We start from the raw sequence: 21,904 nt of genomic DNA, 5'->3' as shown, positions 1-21,904 counted from the left end.
AAGAAATCGAGAATGCATTGAGCCCCAAAGTTCTCTTGAGCCTTAGTTTTTAGAATGAGCTTTCTTACATATTGAATAATTTGCTTCATATTGATGTATCAGTCTTGTAGAGATAAAAACTTCATTGTTTTCTTCTTGTGTTTACATTCAATTTTTAAAATTTTGCAACATATTGGATGATACAGGTTGATATGTACCATATTAGAAGAGGCCACGTACATAAAACGTATAGAATTACATAGTTTCACATTTTCGTTTGTATCAGCCCAATACGGGCCCATTTACTTGCTTTTTGTTGTCCCAGGTAGCCAACCCAAGATGGTGGTGAATTGGGTGTTTAAAAAAACTTTCCCCCTTCTTTTATTAATGCCTTATAATGAATATGAATGCAAGAGCAATAAGAATGAAGGTTGTGTTTTGTGTGAATGTAGTGGAATTAAAATAATACATGTAATATCTAGGGTTTTGTTGAGAAAGAAAGCAAGAAGAAAAGAATAGAGAATAAAAGAAGAGAGAAAGAAGGTAATGAATAGAGAAGAGAGAGTTACTGTTCATTTTCTAAAACTTGGGATTTATATTTCTAGATGGAAATTACAAGAAAGCCCTAATATGGGTGCCCAAATACAAACGAACATGAAAAGACAAAAAGACCCTTAGCCCAAACAATCTTAATACTCCCCCTCAACCTGAGCATATATATCAATCATGACCAATTTATCTACATTCTTAGCAAACTTTGGATGATGAAGGCCTTTAGCGAGACAATATGTGAGTTGGTCTCTTGACCTTACAAATAGTAGGAAAGTTTCTCCACTAACTATCATTTCTTTAATAAATTGTCTATCCACTTCGATGTGTTTTGAACGACCATGTTTCATAAGTGTGTATAATATTTATGGCTACTTGGTTGTCACAACAAAGTCTCATTAGAGAATCAACTTGGATGCCTATCTTGGGGTGCTGGTGGATAAAGGGAGGGTAAAACTCTATCACTATGAAAATGTGCTTGAAAAAATAACAAAAAAAGTGGAGGGTTGGAAAGGAAAATTGCTCAGCTTTGATGTGGGAAGCTCACTTTAATTCAACATGTGCTACAAAGCATTCCAATGTACTTGTTGAGTGCTATTGGTGCCCCTCGGAGTGTCTAGAAACGTTTGGAAACTAGGTTGAATAGTTTTTTGTGGAATGATACAGATGGGAGAGCACTAAACATCATTGGTGCTCATGGAAGGAAGCTTGTTATCCAAAGGATGAGGGTGGTTTGGGCACAACTAGTATACAGGTGATTATAGTAGCTTTAAATTTGAAAGCACTTTGGAGAGCGCTCTTCAAACCAGGGCTATGGTTAGAGATGTTCAAAGCACTTTATCTGAAACACAATACAATAGAGATGGCCGATATTCCACGGCTGGGTTTCAAAACCTTGTAAAACAATTTCCAGTTGTGAGACACTTTAATTGAGAATACAAAGATGTTGGTGGGCAAAGGAGATGCGGGTTTTTGTTATGATAATTGGCTACACTAATCTCTCACACAATTGATGCAGAAAACATAAGCCATGGTTTAATAGCTAAGGAGGTTCTATTAGAGGATGGGAGCAGTATTTGCTCATAATACCAATCCTGGTGAAATCTTAGAATAGATCCACCAAAGCGAAATCCTATTATTTGACACCTTGGATCGCATGGTCAAGAAATTGACTATTAATCTATTTATGTGATCCCAGCATTTAAAATAAGTATTTATTCATTAACTAAGGGTCTGTTCGTTTCCTTTTAACTCTTATCTCTTAAGAGAAATTTTTTAATTTTAAGAGAAAAATAGTTGTTGGTTTCCTTTTATCTCTTCTCTTAAATTGCAATTATATGATTTTTTATTTTCAAATGATACACCTATAAAGACAAGCAAAAATTCTTATATATAGGGTCAAAATGAATATTTGATAATTTTCAAAACTCACAACATTCTCTACATTCATAGTTTAGAGGAAAGAAAAGTTCACCGATACCAATATACCTCTAAATGTATTTATTGCACTAACGTGCCTTAGGTGTTCCCTAACAAGGACTAAAATGGAAAGAGAGAGAGAGTTTCTTATTCTTTCTCAACTACCTCTTCTTAGACTATCCCTGGGGGAAAAATAATTGACTGATGGGGCTCTCCCTGTGTGACATATTAGTCCACTAGAATTCTGATATTCCACGTTACAGTTATACCTAATGTGGCGGGGTTCTCCCTATCGACATCACAAGGCTGTGACATAGACAGGCAAAGTAATAATAAACTGTTATACCTAACGTAATCATAAAAATATCAAATAATTATAAAAATTATCAAAAAGAAATTAAAAGAAAATATCAGAAATTACCATTAGTTAATATAAGTTACCAATATTTATAAAAAATTACTAAAAATAAATTAAAAGAAATTATCACAAATCAGTAGACCTTAGCATGATAATTACATAAAATTATCAAATAATATAAACCTAAATACGTTACAATAATTTGTCAAAAATTATCATAAATTAGTAGGAATGTCCAAAAATAAATGCTAAATTCCACGAATTGAGATAAATTACCAGAATTTACTAATAAAGTATCTTATAATATATATATATATATATATATATATATAATAAAATTAGACGTTCAACATGTCTATCCTTTCAACAAAGGTATTTATCTATTTTTTTTTCATTTTTTCCACCTTTTTATCTTTTTTATAAATTTCCCTTCTTCACTTTCAAGGACCTATGTGGATTGACCGATTGAGGCGTTTGATTTTCCTGTACATGCCTCACGAGTCATGCAAGACAAAATTAATTTAAGTCTATTTTAACGCCTCACGGGTCTATAAAAGAGAGCTAGCGGCTACTCTATTTTAACAAGGCTTCTTCTAGCAACAAAACAATAAAGAGGGAAGGCCACCATTGAAAACCTCTCTATAGGCTCAGTTTCTAAAGAATATAAATGCAAATGCAAATATGTATAGTATAAATACATATAAAATAATATAGAATATAAAGTTTTACACTCTACATATTTTCATTTGTACTCCTTCCAAACTCAGCCATAGGAAATGCGAGACTGGTGGTTGATTGGACTTCCCAAAATATCTCCCACTAACATGTAGCCACTTAAACAGGTTAAGAAGAGGTATTTGGGTCGGATGCTGCATATATTACAGCCCCAAACCAGAACTATATACCTTTTTTTTAAAAAAAAAGTTTGGTCTAAATCTAACTATTTAAAAACGGGCTGGCCTAAACCACTTAAGTTTCCTAAACGGCCCTATGGACGTTGGCAGTTCTATATAATTCCTAAGCTGATGAAGAAGACTGCAATCACTTAGGTCTGCTCTCAATTACTTAAAAATCATTTACTCTTTTTCCTTTTTCCTTTATTGTTTTTCTTTTTTATTTTATTCTCTCTTCTCTCCTCATTAATCTATTTTCTTAGGTGTGATCATTTCAATCCGGCCTGGGTGGAACTGGAACTGGAACTGGACCTAGAACCAAATGAGACTCGATAGGGTCTACAATTTTAGACCCAAAACTGAACCGATCAGTTCTTAGGACAATCGTATCTGCCCCGATGGGCCTAATTATAATAAACTTGCTGAAAGTATTATATATGTATATATATTATATTATATTAAAATAATTATATTACACATATTATAATATACTTAAAATATTTTTATATTTCAAAAAGTTTCAATGTTTTAAGTAAATCTATCTTCAGTATTTTAATATATATTGTTTCAATATTTTAAAAATACTTTTAAATTAAAATCTTTAAGGATTTGGGTCCCCAACAAGGAATTCATCCCTGTCAAGGATTGGGGATGGAGGGATTTGTTTCAAAGTCGAGGTCAAGGATAAAGAGTAAGGTCCCAACCCCAAACCCAAACCCACCCTATTGTCATTCCTATAGACATACAAATTTTCAGGCTCAAGCAACCATTTTCTTCTAAGCTAGGTCTATCCTAAATATACCCAAGTGCACGCATAATGTAGGTAGTAGGTTTGTAAACGGATCAGATTCATATTTGATCCAAATCTATCCTAAATATGCCCCAAATCCACACATAATGTAGGTAGTAGTATTGTAAGCAGATTAGATTCATATTGGGTCCAACTACATATACATCCTCATTCAATTATGGAATATCTACATCAGCATCTGCATCTGATTATTTTGTCAGATTTTGGATCGAATTTGTGTTTATTCCACAACCATCTTATTATGCTTAAAATGGCCAAAAAGTTTTGGAATTTGAGAGTCAATTGGCAACCCTAGCAGGTAGGACACAAACTAAGCAACCCTTAAGCTTGACCTGAACGTTATATACATGTATATATTCAGATATCAAATTTTATATTAATATACAAATAAAAATCTTTATATTTTTATAATAGATTAAAATTGAATAAAGTTTTAATTTGTAAAAAATCATAGTTAATCATAGATTTATAATCAACAAGGGTAAGGCTATCCCTATCCCAATCTAAGACAAATATTATTATGCTTGGGATGCAGGTCAGGATAGGCCAAACTACCTTAAAAATTGTTAATAATCGAAATGTTTTGAAGCTTACATATCCAGAGGACCCATCACCTCCATTTCAAGCATCAAACCTGCTGTGAGCATTTCCATGTGTTCATAATGTAATCATAGTTCAACCTAGACAACCATCTGGTCTAGTCTGGCTATACTTTATTACCTAGGCTATGAGAAAAATGCTTCTATCTCCATTACTTTTATTTTTTGTATTTTGGTAAAATTAAAGTAGACTTCCCATTTTTTGAATAGTGTTTTTAGGAATTAATTAAAAAGTTGGATTTTTGAATAATAATCTATCATGCATGAGTTGAAGTTTAACTAAGAAACTAAAGAAGCTTTTTGGTATCTTTTTTGTGTTTTTAAAGGAAGCTTTATTAAAACATTCTAAATGATGATTTGGCTGACAGAATACTTCCTTTTGGTATATAACAACAAATTATGCAGTATATGTTCTATATCTAATTGACATGTAAAACAGGCCAGACAGAAACCAAAAGAGAATAACAAAAACCAAAACTACATTTCCAAGTAGAATCCAGTGATATTCCAACCAAAAGACATGGAGATTCTTAATTATTGTATGATTAGTAACTTAGTGTTTAAGAACTCCGACTTTCGAGTTGCTTCCTGATCTTACGGAGTCTAACATTCACTTCATTTATGTTGAGCCTTTCATCTGCTGACTCCATCGTACAGTCAAGAGCTAATTCCATGATGGAAAAGAGAACTTGTTGTTTCAGGTTTAAATCTGATTCATCTTCACTCAAAAGGATTTCATCCACTATCTTCATAACTGCATTAGGAAGTGATGCATTCACCCACGTTCTTAGATTCAACTCTCCAACAAACATCTCATCTGTAGGCTTCTTTCTGGTAAAAATTTCCATAAGCATGATTCCATAGCTATAAACATCACAGCTCCTGGAAACTCTTCCTTCTGATCCATATTCTATTTGCACAGTCATGCGTTAGAATGATAAAGATAAAAGATTTATATGCTACATCCATGGTGCCAAATTATTTATGCTACGTATGCTTTCAAAGAAAATAATAAGAAACAGAAAGTTGTTAAGTAAACTCCTTTTAAGAACTTTCCCTGAACTTTTTGGTTCTCTTTTGTTTTCTATCAAACCATGACACTGCCTTAAAAAGATGTCCATACACTAAGAGGAAAGTAAAAAGTCTATAGGAAGTGCAGACGCTTAATCCACGCATTATATATTAATGCCTAATGTCAAAACCTTACCATTTTGCTGATATAATTTGAGGGAAATCTGGTATAGTTATTAAAAAGGTAAACCCTAATTAGTCCCTTATTGAATTATGACCTCATCTCCTCATTGATCGAGCCATTTGGGAAAAATACATCTAAAGAGTAGTTATGTTTCAAAGCAATGGACAAGCTACAAGAGGTGAATCATAATTCTTACATTATTGCCCATGTTTAAATTTCACATTATTACAAAGTTCACTTTTGCTCCTTCATGGAAGGATCAAAAAGTCCTTCCAGGTGCCCAAGGGAGAGCACATATTGCAGCACTTCCTTTGCAACCCCAATGAAACATGGATGCATTCACATTGAAAATAAAATAACAGTTCACATGAAGTTCTGAATTTATTTCCAATGCTAGAATGTTAGTGTTACACTGGGAAGTCAAAAATAAGGCTGCAGCCATAATCACAACATAGTGAACTCTATATGGAAAGCACTCCCTTGCAACCTAATAAAGATATCGCTCAAACAAACACACAATCACTACCAGGACTCTAGAACAAATAGGTTCAACTCCTATGATAAGATATATAGGATGAACTCTTTGTTTCTAGTTCTACTAGAACTATTCCTTTCTTTATTTCATTCCATGTAAACTACTACAAGTTGTATTATAAATACTAAATCAATGAAGTGGGTCGTCAGACCTTTCCTTTCTCTCAATTATCCCTTTAATTTTAGAATTGTCACATGGTATCAGAGCCAATAATGGCATCTTCTTCATTTAACATTGCTTTTGTTCTGTCTCTCCTCATCACCACTTCCTCCACCTTTTCTTCGTTGGTCTCCATGACAATGCCTAGCGTTTCCCATATCTTATTGAAGATATTACCTATGACTCAGTTCCTTTCCCTATTCAAAACCCATGAAACTAAAGGGATTTTTAATGGAATGATCCCATTCCCTCTAAAACCATCCCTAATGCCAAGGATTCAATCTAGGAGATTGTAAACCCATATATGATTTTTATGACTTTGAATAAATTTGATTAACTAAGACTTACATGGATCATATCTTTTCTTTTTGAAAGTATTATTAACCACGTCATTGGACTCAAATTTTCGTCAGTAGTTTGGAAAGCATTGGAGAGTGCCTATGCTTCACCATCATGGGCCAAAATCTCCTAGTTGAGGTTTTAGTTGATGAACTTAAAGAAGGGGAACTCTAGAATTATAGAATATGTTCAAAAAGCAAAAGGTTTGGCCATTCAATTAGCAGCTATGTCTGATCCGATCTGTACAAGAGATCTTCTTTTCATATACTAGGTCGACTTGGAGCATATTTTGATCATTTCGTTACATCTACAACCACAAGATTAAACTCTACCTCTCTTGAAATTTAAGATTAATGGGGTTATATCTTATTTTTCAACATTGGGTTAGGTTATAATCTAATGGTAGGTGTGGTCCCTCTTTTAGGTTAAGGTGGGAGTTACATATAAAAGGGTTCCTTTTGTATATAGAGGTTGGGGAAGTTTATTCTTTCTCTTGTTGGAGAGGAAAAAAGAGAGGTTGAGAGAAAGATGGTGCTCTTGGTGTAAGAGTATTCTTTTCTCTTATTTTGTTCTTTGGGTTGAGAAAGGAATAGGAAAATGGGTGGTTGTTGTAAGTTCAACAAAGTTGTATCAAAGATTTTAGGTTGGTGTTTATATTGTTTTTGTGAAATTGTTTAAGAGATAATGGAAACAAAAGGTACAAATTCTCAATTCCCAGTTAAGAGGTTTAATGGTAGAGGCAATTTTACCTTATGAAAAAGAAAGGTGAAGGACATCCTGATTCAATAAGGCTTGGTTAGAGCATTAAGGGAGACGATGCAAAGCCAAAAGACATGAAGGATGTTGCTTGGAAGGGAATCTAGTTAAGATGTGTTAGTACAATTTGATTATTCCTACGTATACCTGATAATTTTATGAAAAAGATTCTATATTAAAGTTATGGGATAAGCTTGAAAACTTTATTTAGGGAAAATTTTAACCACAAAGTTATATATAAAGTGTAGTTGTATAGGTTGAAGATAAAAGAAGGTAGGAAACTCTTGAGCACTTAAATGTGTTCATGATAATTTTAAATCAACCAAGAAAAGTGGATGTTAAAGAAAATGAAGAAGACAAGGCCCTTCTTCTTCTTAACTCACCTTCTAATTCGTACGAGAACATGGTGACAATGTTTTTATATGGGAAAGATACAATGAAGTTGGAAGAATCCACCATTCTTTTCTATCCAGTGAGGTTGGGTGGAAGAATATGAGAGTGTATAGGATTTTACAATGGTTATGTAGGGAATAAATCAAAGATGAAGGTCTGCTGACAAAGTTTTTAAGAGTGACAAGTTTATATCCAAGATTAGAGAAAAAGGAAAGTTACAGTGTTATAGATGCACTGAATTTTGTCACACAAAGAGAGATTGTTTTGCATAAGAAAAGAGTAGGGATGAATTTAGAAGTGTGGAAATTGCATCGGATGATGATTAAAATGTTCTCATAATGAGTGGGTGTTTAGATTCTAAATGTTTTATGCACATTTTCTCTAAAAGAAAATATTTTGATACATTCAAAGAGAGGAAGACATGGGTTGTCTCCTTGGGTGATGGATGTATTTGTAACACCACAAGTGTTGAGACAGTAAAAATCAAAATGTATGGTGGAGTTATTCATACTCTGGATTGTATGTCATATGTCCCAAAGATGCATAGGAATCTAATATCACTTACTAGTTGGGCTCCAAAGGTTATAAGGTCTTTCTTGTAGGTGGATTCACAAAAATCACATGTGACAGTATGGCTTTGATAAAAGGGAGAAAAGTGTAAGGATGTATATCATCTTCTTGGGAGCATGATAATTCCCAAAACCTTAATTGTTTGCTAAAATCAAAATATACAAGTGTGGCCACATAAGGAGTTTCTTTCATAGCTAGGATGGAGACAAATGATACATGTTTCCAAGATACAAATGATAGTGAGAAGAATGCTCTAGCCGAAAGAAAGGATTGAGGTCCCTTTTTGGAATTAACTAAGATTATTAACTGATGGGTAGTTATACAAGTGGATTGATCGCTTTGTTTGAATTAATTAGGCGATGTTATGGTTGAATGATTCAGGTTATGTGTAGTTGGTAGTGTTTTCCATTGGCAATGGATGTTTATGGTAATTACAGATAGGTGAAGGCACAAATAAAAGATGTCTATGGTGGTTCAAAATAAGTAAAGGTGGAGATTCTTGTTGTGTTTTATTTTTCAATCATTGGATTAGGTTATAATCGAATGGTGGATGTGGTCCCTCCTTTATGTTAAGATGGGTGGTACATATAAAGGTCTCTTTTTGTATTTAGGGTTTGGAGAAGTTTACTCTTTTTCTTGTTGGAGAGGAAAAAAGAGAGGTTGAGACTTCTTTCAAGAGTGTATTCCTTTTACCTATTTTGTTATTTGGGTTGAGAGAGGAAAGGGAGAATGAGTATACAAGGTTTAATGGTTGGTTTAGGTTGCAAGTCACAAGTTACCTATATTGTTTCTCATTTTCTTTCATAATGAAGAACGGATTTTATATTTCCTATCGATGTAGGTGGTAAGGCCGAAACACATAAATCCTTTATGCTCTTGGTGGTTTTTGTTTTTATTTGTCTTTGCTTAGATTTCTTTATTTTTTATACTATTGGATTCTCTTGGTTGTTATCTCATTTCAAATAATGTGTTCTTTTCTCCCATAGGTGATTGTTGTGAGCCCAACAAAGATATACATGATTTTCTCAAAAACCCAAAAACCATAAGGTCTAGCTTTATCAACGTCACCTTCTTGTAATGGACTCTCTTCAACCTACTATTAACCTTACCAACACCCAAACTCAACCTTGCAGCAGAATACAACTCTTTAGTAGTATTAAAACAATAGTTTGTATTTTAATCAAAATATGGACATGGAAGGGGTTGTAGTAGTCGTGTTAAAGGTATTTACTCATATTTTTCTATTAGAATGTACCTTGCAATTAACCAAATTATGATGTGTTAATTTGCAATAAGAGATTTGATGTCTTCCATACTAGAGAACCAAATCAATATCAATATAATGCATATCAAGCAGGGGGTGTCTCCAATTCTTTTGGTGGTGAGAGTTTGTTATGGGCCCGAGCGTAGGATCGCGTCACGGGTCGTTCCACGGTAGGAACCCCTGATATTCCCTTCCCTTTGGCCTTGTGCACAGACCCTATTTTGCCTATCTAGTGGGTGATTTGTCCAAGAGACCACCCGAACTCTCCCTTAGGGTGATTTGTCCAAGAGACCACCCAAACTCTCCTCACTCGTTTCTTGACTGGAAAACTGAATGCTTTATTTCAATTCGTAGCTTCTTAAATAGGAGATTACAAAAGAGAATTCCTTGTTGGATTCGGCTAGGCTAGGGTAATCCAACTCAAACTAAAACTCCTAATTTCCTACTTAAACTAAAACTCATAACTCTTACTTAAGAAGATAAAATAAGATAAGGGATAAGGGATAAGGGATAAGGGATAAGGGATAAGGGATAAGGGATAAGGGATAAGGGATAAGATTAAGCTGGCGGCGAGTTGACGTGTCCAGATAAGGGTGGGCCCACCCCTATGAGCTGTCGTGTGGGCCCCGCTCTGCTGCTGCTGTCGGGTGCGTGCGCGCGGCTCATGGTGCCGCTGTCGTGCGGTGCCGGCGTGTGCACGGTGCATGCTGCCGTGCAGTGCGTGCTGCTACCTGGCGGTGCATGTTGCGCGCCATGGTGCCGCTGCCGTGCGGTGCCGGCGTGCTGCCGTGCAGTGCACGCTACTGCCTGGCGGTGCATGCTGTGCGCCATGGTGCCGCTGCCGTGCAGTGTTGGCGTGTGCACGGTGCGTGCTGCCATGCAGTGCGCGCTGCTGCCTGGCGGTGCATGCTGCGCGCCATGGTGCCGCTGTCGTGCGGTGCCGGGCGTGTGCGTGCAGCGCTCTGTCGGGCGGTATGTGTCGCGCGCTGCCAGCCTGCTGTGCGGCGCTGCTGGGCGGTGCGTGCTGCTGAGCGGCCCGCTATGTGTGTTGCTGCCTATGATTGCACCGCAGCATGCTGCCGGGTGGTGTGTCCATAACATCACACCCCTCCCGGACTACGAGCTTGTCCCCAAGCTCGAATTGGGTGTTGAAACACCCTCAAGGGAATCCTCGGTGGCTTTGCCCTCTTGGATCGGGTTCCCATGGAGGGGGTTCATCCTCATCTTCCACTTGTTTCACCAGGAGGCAGAAAAGTCTCTTGCACCTGTGCCCTGCCGAGTAGAGTTCATCGCAATTAAAACATTGCCCCCTCGCCCTGCGTTCTGCCATCTCAGCCCTTGACAAGTGCTTGATAGGGGGTGTACCGCCGCTGCTCCCCACAATGGATGTCGATCTGGAATTGGTGCTCGTCTGTGGCTTCCGTTCTGGGCTGGCTGCTGGATATGGAGCCATTCCGAATGGTTCCCTGTTGTCTTTCAGAGAAGACCCTCCTTCAGTAGGCTTCGGGTTTGTCCAAGCCACTGCTGGGCATCCCATGTTGAATGGCCCTCGGCTAATCTACAGTTTGCGTTCGAAGGCTCGGGCTAAATTCATTGTCGTGACCAGGTTAGGCGGGCTCTGCATCTCTACATCAACTCTCAGGGGTTCAGCTAGACCTGCTGTGAACATATCAACCTGCTGGTCTGGGCGTACTGAAGAGGCCCTGGCGAGAAGGGTCTGGAACTGCCGCTGATACTCTGCTATGGTACCAGTCTACTTGAGATTAATGAGTTCCCCCAAAGGGTTGTTTGTTAGTGGGGGTCCGAACCGAAGGAGGCAGTACGACTTGAACTGCCCCCAACTAAGACTTGGTTCCTCCTGCTCCACTCGGTAGAACCAGAGCTACACTTCTTCGGTTAGGTGGAACGCGGCCAAGCTGACCTTGTCCTTGTCATCGGTGCGCTGGTTGCGGAAGAACTGTTCACAGCGGTGCAACCATCCTAGTGGGTCTCCAGCGCCGTTTTAGGATGGAAATTCCAGCCGACTGTACTTGGGAATAACAGTGGCTGTTGGGGCAGCGGTCTGCTGTTCGCTGGACGTCTCCGCCCTGTCCGGACGGTGGCTGTTGGTGGTGGCGGTTCCCTCCGAGCTTCTTTCGTTGTTGGAGAGAAACACTTCCAGAAGGCGTCGTAGCTCTCGGACATCATCCTTGACCTCACGAACTTCCAAGCAGGTTTCGGCGAGCCTATGCTCTAGCTCGTGGACCCTGGAAGACAGCGGCTCCTATTCCCCCATGACGGTAGGCTCTGATACCAAAATGTTATGGGCCTGAGCGTAGGATCGCGTCACGGGTTGTTCCACAGCAGGAACCCTTGATCTTCCCTTGCCTTTGGCCTTGCGCACAAACCCTATTTTGCCTATCTAGTGGGTGATTTGTCCAAGAGACCACCCGAACCCTCCCTTGGGGTGATTTGTCCAAGAGACCACCCAAACTCTCCTCACTCGTTTCTTGACTGGAAAACTGAATGCTTTGTTTCAATTCGTAGCTCCTTAAATAGAAGATTACAAAAGAGAATTCCTTGTTGGATTCAGCTAGGCTAGGGTAATCCAACTCAAACTAAAACTCCTAATTTCCTACTTAAACTAAAACTCATAACTCTTACTTAAGAAGATAAAATAAGATAAGGATAAGATAAGGGATAAGGGATAAGGGATAAGATTAAGCTGGCGGCGAGTTGACGTGTCCAGATAAGGGTGCGTGCGCATGGCTCATGGTGCCGCTGCTGCGCGGTGCGTGCATGCAGTGCTGCTGCCGCGCAGTGCGTGCGTGTGGCTCATGGTGCCGCTGTCGTGCGGTGCCGGCGTGTGCACGGTGCGTGCTGCCGTGCCGTGCACACTGCTGCCTAGCGGTGCATGCTGCGCGCCATGGTGCCGCTGCCGTGCGGTGCCGGGCGTGTGAGTGCAGCGCTCTGTCGGGCGGTATGTGCCGCGCACTGCCAGCCTGTTGTGCGGCGCTGCCGGGCGGTGCGTGCTACTGGGCGGCCCGCTGTGTGTGCTGCTGCCTATGATTGCGCCACAGCGTGCTGCCGGGTGGTGTGTCCATAACAGAGTTCCTTTTGTTCTTTTAGTTCAACTTGGTGTCCTAATATTGGTGCAACAAATCATATGACTCCTGACATCAACAACTTGCTGATCATATCTGAATATAGTGGAATAGATCAAATATGCATTGGAAATGGAATAGGTTTACACATTACTCATAATGGTAATTCATATTTTTCTTACATTGATTCACTATTCACTTCTATTTTCCATGTTCTTCACAATGTTAAGAACCTTTTTAGTTAGTTAGTTTGCTCAACACAATAATTGTTATTCTGTATTTCACCCTTCTTTCTTGTTAATGATCAATCCTCAAGGAACATCCTTCTTCACAACTTCAATAAGGTTGGTCTCTATCATCTATCTTCTTTACATTTTTTGGATTCTCTCAAGTTCTAAGCTTCTTAGCATCACAACTTCAACATGATGATGTTTTCTCTCAAGTTCCAAGCTTCTTGCTCTTGGTTTCCACCCTTCCATTGGTAACTCATCTTTGTTTATACACAAGTTGAATGATGTTGCAGTTTTCTTCTTAGTTTATGTTGATGTCATATTCCTAATTTTCTAGGGTTTGAGATTCAATGGACTGATAAAGGTTTACTCTCTCTCTCTCTCTTTCTCAACATAAGTGTATCTATGATCTGCTATGTCTTTGCGACATGGACGGAGCCAAACCCATCTATATGCCCTCCCTACTCCATTCCAAGCTTTCTAAGGTTGATGTTATCCCTCTTCATGATCATTATGAATATAGAAGCATTGTGGAAGTGCTTCATGATTCAATATGCTACCATTACTAGACCTAATATAGCATTTATAGTGAACAAAGCCTATTATAGTTCCTTCAAATTCTTATTGATGTTCGTTGGGATTTTGTCACTCAGACCCACAAATCCCTCAAGGGTACCGTTGATATGGGCCTTCATTCTTCTTCTTCTTCTTTTTCTCTTTGTAACTCAGACCCTCAAATCCCTCAAGGGTACCATTGATATGGGCCTTCATTCTTCTTCTTCTTCTTCTTCTTCTTCTTCTTCTTCTTCTTCTCTCTAATGATGTAGATTGGGCAAAATGCTAGATGATCGTAAATCTATAAGTGGATATGTTTTATTGGGATCTAACACCATTTCTAGAAAGGCACACAAGTAAGCTACAATTGTTAGGACAAGCATGTAAGTTGAGTTTCGTTCTCTTGTTGGAGTCACCTCAGAGGTCATATATCTCTGCCAATCCTATTTTTTAGGGTTGAACTTAGCATGTCCAAATCAGTTTTCACTTCATCTATGACTAGGTCACTTCAAGAGACCTGAGTACCTGATCTTACATCTTCTCTTCTCTAGTCCATCTCTCCCATGGTTGCAAATCTTACATCTCCACCATGAGTACCTGATCAGCCTCATCCCCTGTTTTAAGCCATCAGTGATAGCAACCAATAGTATCTCCCTTTGGTTCCTTTGAAGATTGATGGCTTCTTACATTATTTCGACAGAAAAATTTTCTATGAGGGACGACGTTGCTGATGCCCCAATCTTTCCAGCTTCAGTTCAAGGAGTTTGATCGTTGACACCTCCATGCAGAAGCGATCACGAGTGGTTGTCTGCTACAATGTGGTTGTAGCAGACAATGTTGCTTCATATAACTGTTAGTGGGTCACCTGTGGTTTAGGATACAGGGTTGAGAGTCAAGTCTCCCAACGTGGAGAGGAAGTTCGGATTTCCTCTTCACACCTACCTCACAGCACATTGGAGTCGCGTATCTCATAATGAATATCTTCCGTACTTGAAGTTGCCCCATGTTTTCATTCATGGGGCGATGGTCCCCGTACACAGATAAAGTGTTGTAACTTGCGTGGGCAGAATTCTTTGAAGATTAGAAAAAGCCCACTAAGGCATTTTTTGTTTTCGGACTACAGTGGCCCATCTTCAGTTTTGGCTATTGAGGCTCTTTATTAACCCATGGTGGTTGTTGGCCCTTGTTGGCCTAGTTTGGTATTGGCCGAATATGGCCCACTTTCAGATTAGCTTAAGAAGCCGGTCCATAGAGGCACTTTGATTGACCCATTAAGGTCTTTTCTTGGCCTATTTTCAGTTTGGCACATGGTTGGGTCATTGACAATTTTTACCATCAGCCCACGGAGGCTCTCTCTTAAGGAAGCAATATGTACTTGTCATCATGCTATCAGCACGGCCATGTCATCATTACTTTATCACAACAAACTTCCTGATTTTGATACATCATCACAGGTTCTCATCATGCCATCATACAACTGGCCATCATTTGCCATGACATCATTATCATTCCAGCAGGCATGTTATCATATTCACAATAGGACACCATCAAGATCATCATTATCTACATAGTTATCGTCATATTGTGGGCATTTGTGATCAAACACGTGGATATTTTTTATCTCCATGTGTTGGAGGGGGTGTGTTAGGGAATTAAGATAAGATTTAGTATATGGACTGTTATGATAAGGGTGATGTTGAATAGAGTTACAATACGAGTTCTCAGTAAGATAGAATTTGTTATGTTATCATTGAGTTTGAGATGGATTAAGATAGATTACATAGAGTCCTAGATAGAGTCTAAGAGTTCGAATATGTTTGATCTATTTTAGTCTGTAAATATGATATAATTACCATATTCAATTAATGCATTTTTTCTAGCCTTTTTTGAAACTAATAGTTAGAAATACTTCAAACATGTCTTACTCCTTTAACTACCCACTTGGGTCCATATATTTACTTTGTCTTGTTATGTAATTTCTTAAATTGTCTTTATGTTTATGCTGGGATATGTTAGATTTGGGCCACATGCATGTTTCCCTTAGTCCTCTTTTTTCTTGTCTCATCCCAACTTTATATAAGTAGCCTTGTATATCTTTTGAGACAAATGAATGAAAAACTTGCTTCCGAAATTTCTTTTCTCATTCTCTTGTTTAAAAAACCCAACATTTGTACTGTTGGGCACAGAGAAGGTCGCATTCATCACTCCACATTACAAAGAGAGTAGAAGCAAGGGCAATGCAGCTGAATTTGATTTTAGTTATCTATTACCATATCACACCCATGAAGAGAATTTGCATCTAGAAGGTCTAAAACTAACAACCAAATTAAAAATGAGGTATGCTGCCAACAATGATCCATAAGTCTAAATCACCTTTTGCCCCGTCCCCGTCCAAGTCTTTGGTTGTGTACTATGTACAACCAAGAAAATGGAGGTAGTTAATTATTAGTTGAATAAGTGTCACCAGATAATAATGGAAATACTAAAAATTATGTTGAATCTAGATCCAATTCATTAGTAACACTTGCCAATAGACTAGTTTAATTGGATCATTAGTTTGGTTATATTTTTCAATACTATCTTTACTATACTAAAAGTATGAATGAGAGAATGGAACTTTGTTTGACTAAAATACCCAAATTTTTGAATGTGCTCCCTCTCTAATTGTACTTACAAAAATGTAAATTGAACTATTACATTTTTCCTCATTTAATTCTCTCTCATTAAGTCTTATATTTAGGGTATTAACTTTCATTCCCACATTGAATCTATATTTATGCTATTCTTTTCACTAATAAATTCTATCAATTAGATCTATATCCAATGCTTAATGATATAAAATACATGCTTTTAAAGTTGATCTAAAAATAGAGCCACTCTTCCATATTTGTGGCGAGTAAATGATTCTACCATTCGAGTCAAATGGTTCAATCCATGATATCATAATTAAATAAAAACTTTTAAAATAGAAATAAATAAAAATTATAGAAAATTGGGCACATCTATAACATTTTATATTAATCATATTAAAAAATAAGTAGGACAATATAATTATGCTTCTTGGTGTTGGAATAAAGTATAAATTTAAAACCAATCCAAAATAAAAAATTATTTTCATGATGGTGAGTCAATAATTCAACCTTTTGAGTCAAACGTATCAACCCTTGATGTCATAATTAAATAAAAGTTAAGAAAATTAAAAAAACACAAAAAAATTATGTAATAATACTAAAATTTTATAAAAACATTTAGGTACTTCATCTGAAATTTTATATTAATCATAATAAAGAAAAATAAGTGCCATAAATAATTGTTGTTTTCATTGATGTTGGAAATAAAATATAAAATTTAAATCTGAGCCAAAAATAAATTTGTTTTCCTAGTGGTAGATATAGTTCAACCTTTTTTATCATATGTGTCAGCCCTTGATCTCTTAATTAAATAATAAAATTAGAAAATATAAAAATACAAAAAATAGGAAAAATATAGAAACTTTGTAAAAAGCATTTGGACACATATCTCTAATATTTTATATTAATCATATTAAAAATTTAACATGAAAATTAGTAACTATTTTTAACTTTTTATTGATGATGGAAATAAAATACAAAATTTAAAGCTAACCCAAATGTGAAATTGTTTTCCTATTTGGTGGTAGGTCAACAATTCAACCTTTCATGTCAAATGTATCAACCCATAAAGTCATAATTAAGTAATAAAAATTAAAAAGATATAAACACAAAAAAAATGTAGAAAATATTTGGGCATAACTCTAATATTTTATATTAATTAATTAATCATATTAGGAAAAAATAAGTATGACAAAGAATAATTGTTTTTATTAATGATGGAAATAAAATACAAATCTAAAAGCAATTCAAATGTCAAGTTTTCCTGTATAGTAGAAAGTCAACAATTCAACCTTTTGGGTCTAATGTATTAACCCTTGATGGAATAATTAAATATTAATAAAAATTAAAAAAATGAAAACACGCAAAAGTATAAAAATACAAAAAAAAATTATGGAAAACATTTGGGTACATCTCTAATATCACATTTTTATCATATTAAACAAAAATAAATGTAACAAATAAGAATAATTTTTATGGATATAAAAATATAAACAATTGTATAAAATTTTAGTAACATATTATTTAGTGTCATCATCATAAAAAATTATCACCTGCTTATGCTTACTAGTTTTATTTAATATCCATTTTTTTTCTTTCTCGACTAATCACTTTGCATACTTAAAAAATTGTGAAAATGGTATTTTGTGTAACTGAAGTCTTTATTCAATTTATAACTTTTGTTATCTTCCATATATGAAAATTTCTAATTTCCTTTTTTTATCTCATAGGTCAAGTGGCTTAGTAGGATAGTTGCATTGAATTGATCTGGTAGCCTTAAACTGCTAAATGTTCTTTACCAAGAAAAAAAAAACTGCTAGACGTTGGATTCAAATTATCTCTAAACTCTGCTCAAACTTTAAGTAGTTATAAGCTAAAGGTTAAAAATAACAGTTATAAATACGCAGAAATTTATAACAATCTATTAATGATGAAATCTGAATAATTAATGGAAGTAGAAATCTTACCAGGTGCAATGTAGCCTATGGTGCCCAATGTCTTGGTTTGTGTGGCATTCTTCTTCTCAGCTAATATCTTTGTAATGCCAAAGTCACTCACATGTGCGACCATGTCTTCATCAAGGAGGACATTGCTTGGCTTCAGATCACAGTGCACAATGGGTTCTGAATAGCAGTAGTGAAGATATTCCAGCGCTGAGGCAACATCTATCATAATGTTTATTCTTTGGAGGAGACTCAAAAAATAGTTCTGAGAATGTATCCATGTTTCAAGGCTCCCATTTGGCATAAACTGCATAATTAAAGATCTAAAATCAAGGTTAGAGCAAGAACTGATGATTTTGACTAGATTTCTGTGTCGAACACTGCGCATCACTTGACATTCTGCATCAAAACTCTTAAATGCCCCCTCAAGATGCGAATCAAAAACTTTCACAGCAACAACCATCCCATCAGACAATGTTGCTTTGTATACAGAACTGAAACTCCCTACTCCAAGCAAATTTGCGTTGTGGAAGTTATTAGTCCCTCGAAGAAGCTCCTGATATGTGATCATTCTATAATTCACTTCAGTTAACGAATTAACTTGTACTGGAGCATGCTTTCCTTTCAGTCGATACCTCAGTACTAGTAGAGATATGAGAACAGCAAGGATCACAATGGATATACAAGTGGGAAGAATATATTTAAGCTGAAGAAACTTTGTTCTTGATTTTGTAGCCTTAGGGGGACAGGGTGGAACTCTTAGTTTTGACAAGCCACAGAGTGCTTCATTCCCCATGAAAGATTGTGCTGTGAAATTCACAAAAGGTCCTCTGCTTGGAATTTCCCCTTCAAACTTATTATATGATAGATTCAAAAAGCTGAGAAATGGGAGTTTCTCTAATGACTTGGGTATGTTTCCTGACAGATTATTGAAAGAGAGATCCATGGATATCAAGCTCAACAAATTACCGAAGGACTGTGGAAGAGAACCTTGCAATGAATTTCTTGATAAAATGAGATATTTTAATCTTTGGAGGCCACCGATGGTACTTGAAATGTTACCTGATAAATGGTTCCAGGACATATCAAGTAACTCTAAAAAATCCATGTCTCCTACTTCTTGAGGAAGATTATCATATAGAGAATTATGAGACAAGTTCAAAGTCAAAAGGTCTGAAAGACTCCATAGGCTTAAAGGTATGTGAGATGTAAGTATATTGGAGCTTAAGTCAAGGACTTCTAGCCTACTAAGATTCCCAATGCAGTTTGGTAGCTGTCCAGACAAGTTATTTCCATGAAGATACAGTTCCCCCAACTGGTTCAAAGAGCAAAGATCATTGCCAATGGATCCATGTATTTTGTTATGACCTAGATATAACCTTTGAAGCTTCCCTAACCCTCCAATTGTTGATGGAATGGTTCCGCTGAGTTCATTACTACCAAGATTCAATGTGATTATATTACTCAAGTTACCAAGTCCTTTAGGTATGTTGCCTCTTATCTGACATGAGGCTCCCGTGAAAATGGTAAGAGAAGTGGAGAGATTTCCAATTGAATCTGGCAAGAAGCCATTCAGTGGATTCGAATCTATTTCAATCTGTTCCAAAAATCTGCAGTTGGTCAAGGAGGTGAGAAATACAATTTCCTGGGTGTTAGGTTGATCCTCTAGTAGATTACCCGCCAGATTGAGAATTTGGAGGTTTCGCAAATTTCCTATCGATGTAGGTATTGGTCCAGAGAAAGAATTGTTGGCTAGCTCTAGAGAAGTCAGCTGCGAAGCATTTGAAATAGAAGCTGGGAACTTTCCACTAAAGTGGTTGTTACCTAAATACAAGATTGTAATCCTGGGGAGCCAATTACCAATACCTGCTGGAAGATTCCCAGAGAAACTGTTATCCGTGAGAGCCATTACTCCAAGAGTGGATATATTGAAAATCTCCTCTGGTACTGACCCCTTAAGATTATTGTCCTGGAAACTCATGAATCGCAAATTCTCCAGGTGCCCTATTTCTTTAGGAATGACACCCACAAAGTTATTGTTTCCCATGTCAAGTTCTAATAGGTTTGAAAGATTACCGATAGATGGTGGAATAGTACCTGTCAAAGCATTGTGGTGAACATATAGTCCTACAAGGTTAGACAAATTCCCAATTTCTCTGGGTAGACCTCCGATGAAGTTGTTGCGTCCTAATGATATTTTCAAAAGCTTTCCACATTGACATAAACTGGATGGGATGTAGCCACTAAATTGATTCTTAAAAAGAAGAAGCCATTGAAGCTCAGGAAGTTGACGTCCAATGTCCATAGGTAGACTACCAGATATGCTGTTATCTTGAAGCAAAAGGTAACGCAAGACAGAAATGTTAAATATGGTAGAAGGAATGACACCTGTTAGTTGGTTATGTTCCAACGACAGTAGCTGTAAATTAACTAGATTGCCAAGCTCCTTTGGTATAGGCCCAGCTAGGTTGTCTGAACTCAATTCAAGAGCTGCTAACATTGATATGTTCCCAATGGAAGGTGGGATAGCACCGCTAAGACTATTATTATGAAGAGACAGCCAAAGGAGCTTAGAGAGCATACCTAGCTCTCTTGGCACATTTCCTGTAAACTGATTGTACTCAAGATGCAGATACTTCAAGCGATGCAAATGGCCGAGTCCATATGGAAGTTGGCCATGGAAACTGTTGTTGCTGAGGTCAAGTACCTGGAGGAAGGAAAGGTTGCTCAGCTGTGGCTCGATGGTGCCTTTGAGACCCATGTTAGAAAGAACCAAGCTGGTCACTCTTTGCCTACGACTGCTGCATCTGACACCTATCCAATTGCAGAAGGAAGACCCAATGGTCCAATTAGTGGCCAGAGTGTTATCAGGATCCAAAGTTATCCTGGCTTTGAAGGCCAACAAAGCCGACTGATCAGTGGTGTTTGAAGATGAAGAAGAAACCAACCACGCTATACATGAATGAACCAACAATAATACAGTAACAGGAGAGAGGATGCTTGCTTTTCCCATTACTCTGGCAATAGCTAGTAGTGTACGTAGTAGTTCTATATATGTTTTAAAGAACAACAGTTGATCCTGAAAGCTAGCAGTCCAAGTGGGATGGCACACATAAATTAATGAGCTCTGACTTAGGCAACAACCTCAATTATTATGGTGTGTCGGTCACCACTCACCGGTTTAATTTAACTAAATTGAACTTCAAATTGAAATACACATAAATGCTTCTTAACTCATCACAGTTGGCGCACAATACAAACGGGGGCCACAATACAAATTAACCTAGCCTGTTAATTTGCGGGCTGGTAAAGCAAAATTAATACTACCACTACCACACTAAATAGAGCCTCCTTTAATTCCTTAAGGCTCAGTTTGGAAAGAGTATAAATACAAATATGTATCCTATAAATACATACAAATTAATATAAAATATAAGGTTTTGCATTATATATTTGTATTTGTATTTGTACTCCTTCCAAACTGAGCCTAAATGAGTGGGTGGGCATAATTAATGGAAAGAAATAATTATTTAAAGCTGACACCTTAAAATTAGGGGTGCAATTGAGACGAGTTAGTCGAATTCCTGTATGTCTTGGTTAAAATACAATTATGCTTGAATTTGAGTTCGAGTTCAATTTGAAAT

General features: G+C 37.1%; 1 protein-coding gene across 1 annotated transcript; it reads right to left on the bottom strand.

Moving 5' to 3' along the window:
* Positions 1-4,916: 4,916 nt before the first annotated feature.
* LOC104599361 (uncharacterized) lies at positions 4,917-21,312 on the bottom strand. Its single transcript, XM_010261873.2, has 2 exons — positions 18,285-21,312; positions 4,917-5,518 (listed from the first exon to the last, which is right to left on the bottom strand). Exons 1-2 carry the CDS (start codon positions 21,271-21,273, stop codon positions 5,169-5,171), a joined length of 3,339 nt encoding a protein of 1,112 aa, XP_010260175.1. The 5' UTR covers positions 21,274-21,312; the 3' UTR covers positions 4,917-5,168.
* Between the last annotated feature and the right edge of the window lie 592 nt (positions 21,313-21,904).

The sequence above is a fragment of the Nelumbo nucifera genome, chromosome 2 (genome assembly GCF_055504915.1).
Source record: "Nelumbo nucifera cultivar China Antique chromosome 2, China Antique-T2T, whole genome shotgun sequence".
Taxonomy (NCBI): domain Eukaryota; kingdom Viridiplantae; phylum Streptophyta; class Magnoliopsida; order Proteales; family Nelumbonaceae; genus Nelumbo; species Nelumbo nucifera.
Note: the sequence above shows the minus strand (reverse complement) of the source record. Positions and strands in the feature narration are given on the sequence as shown.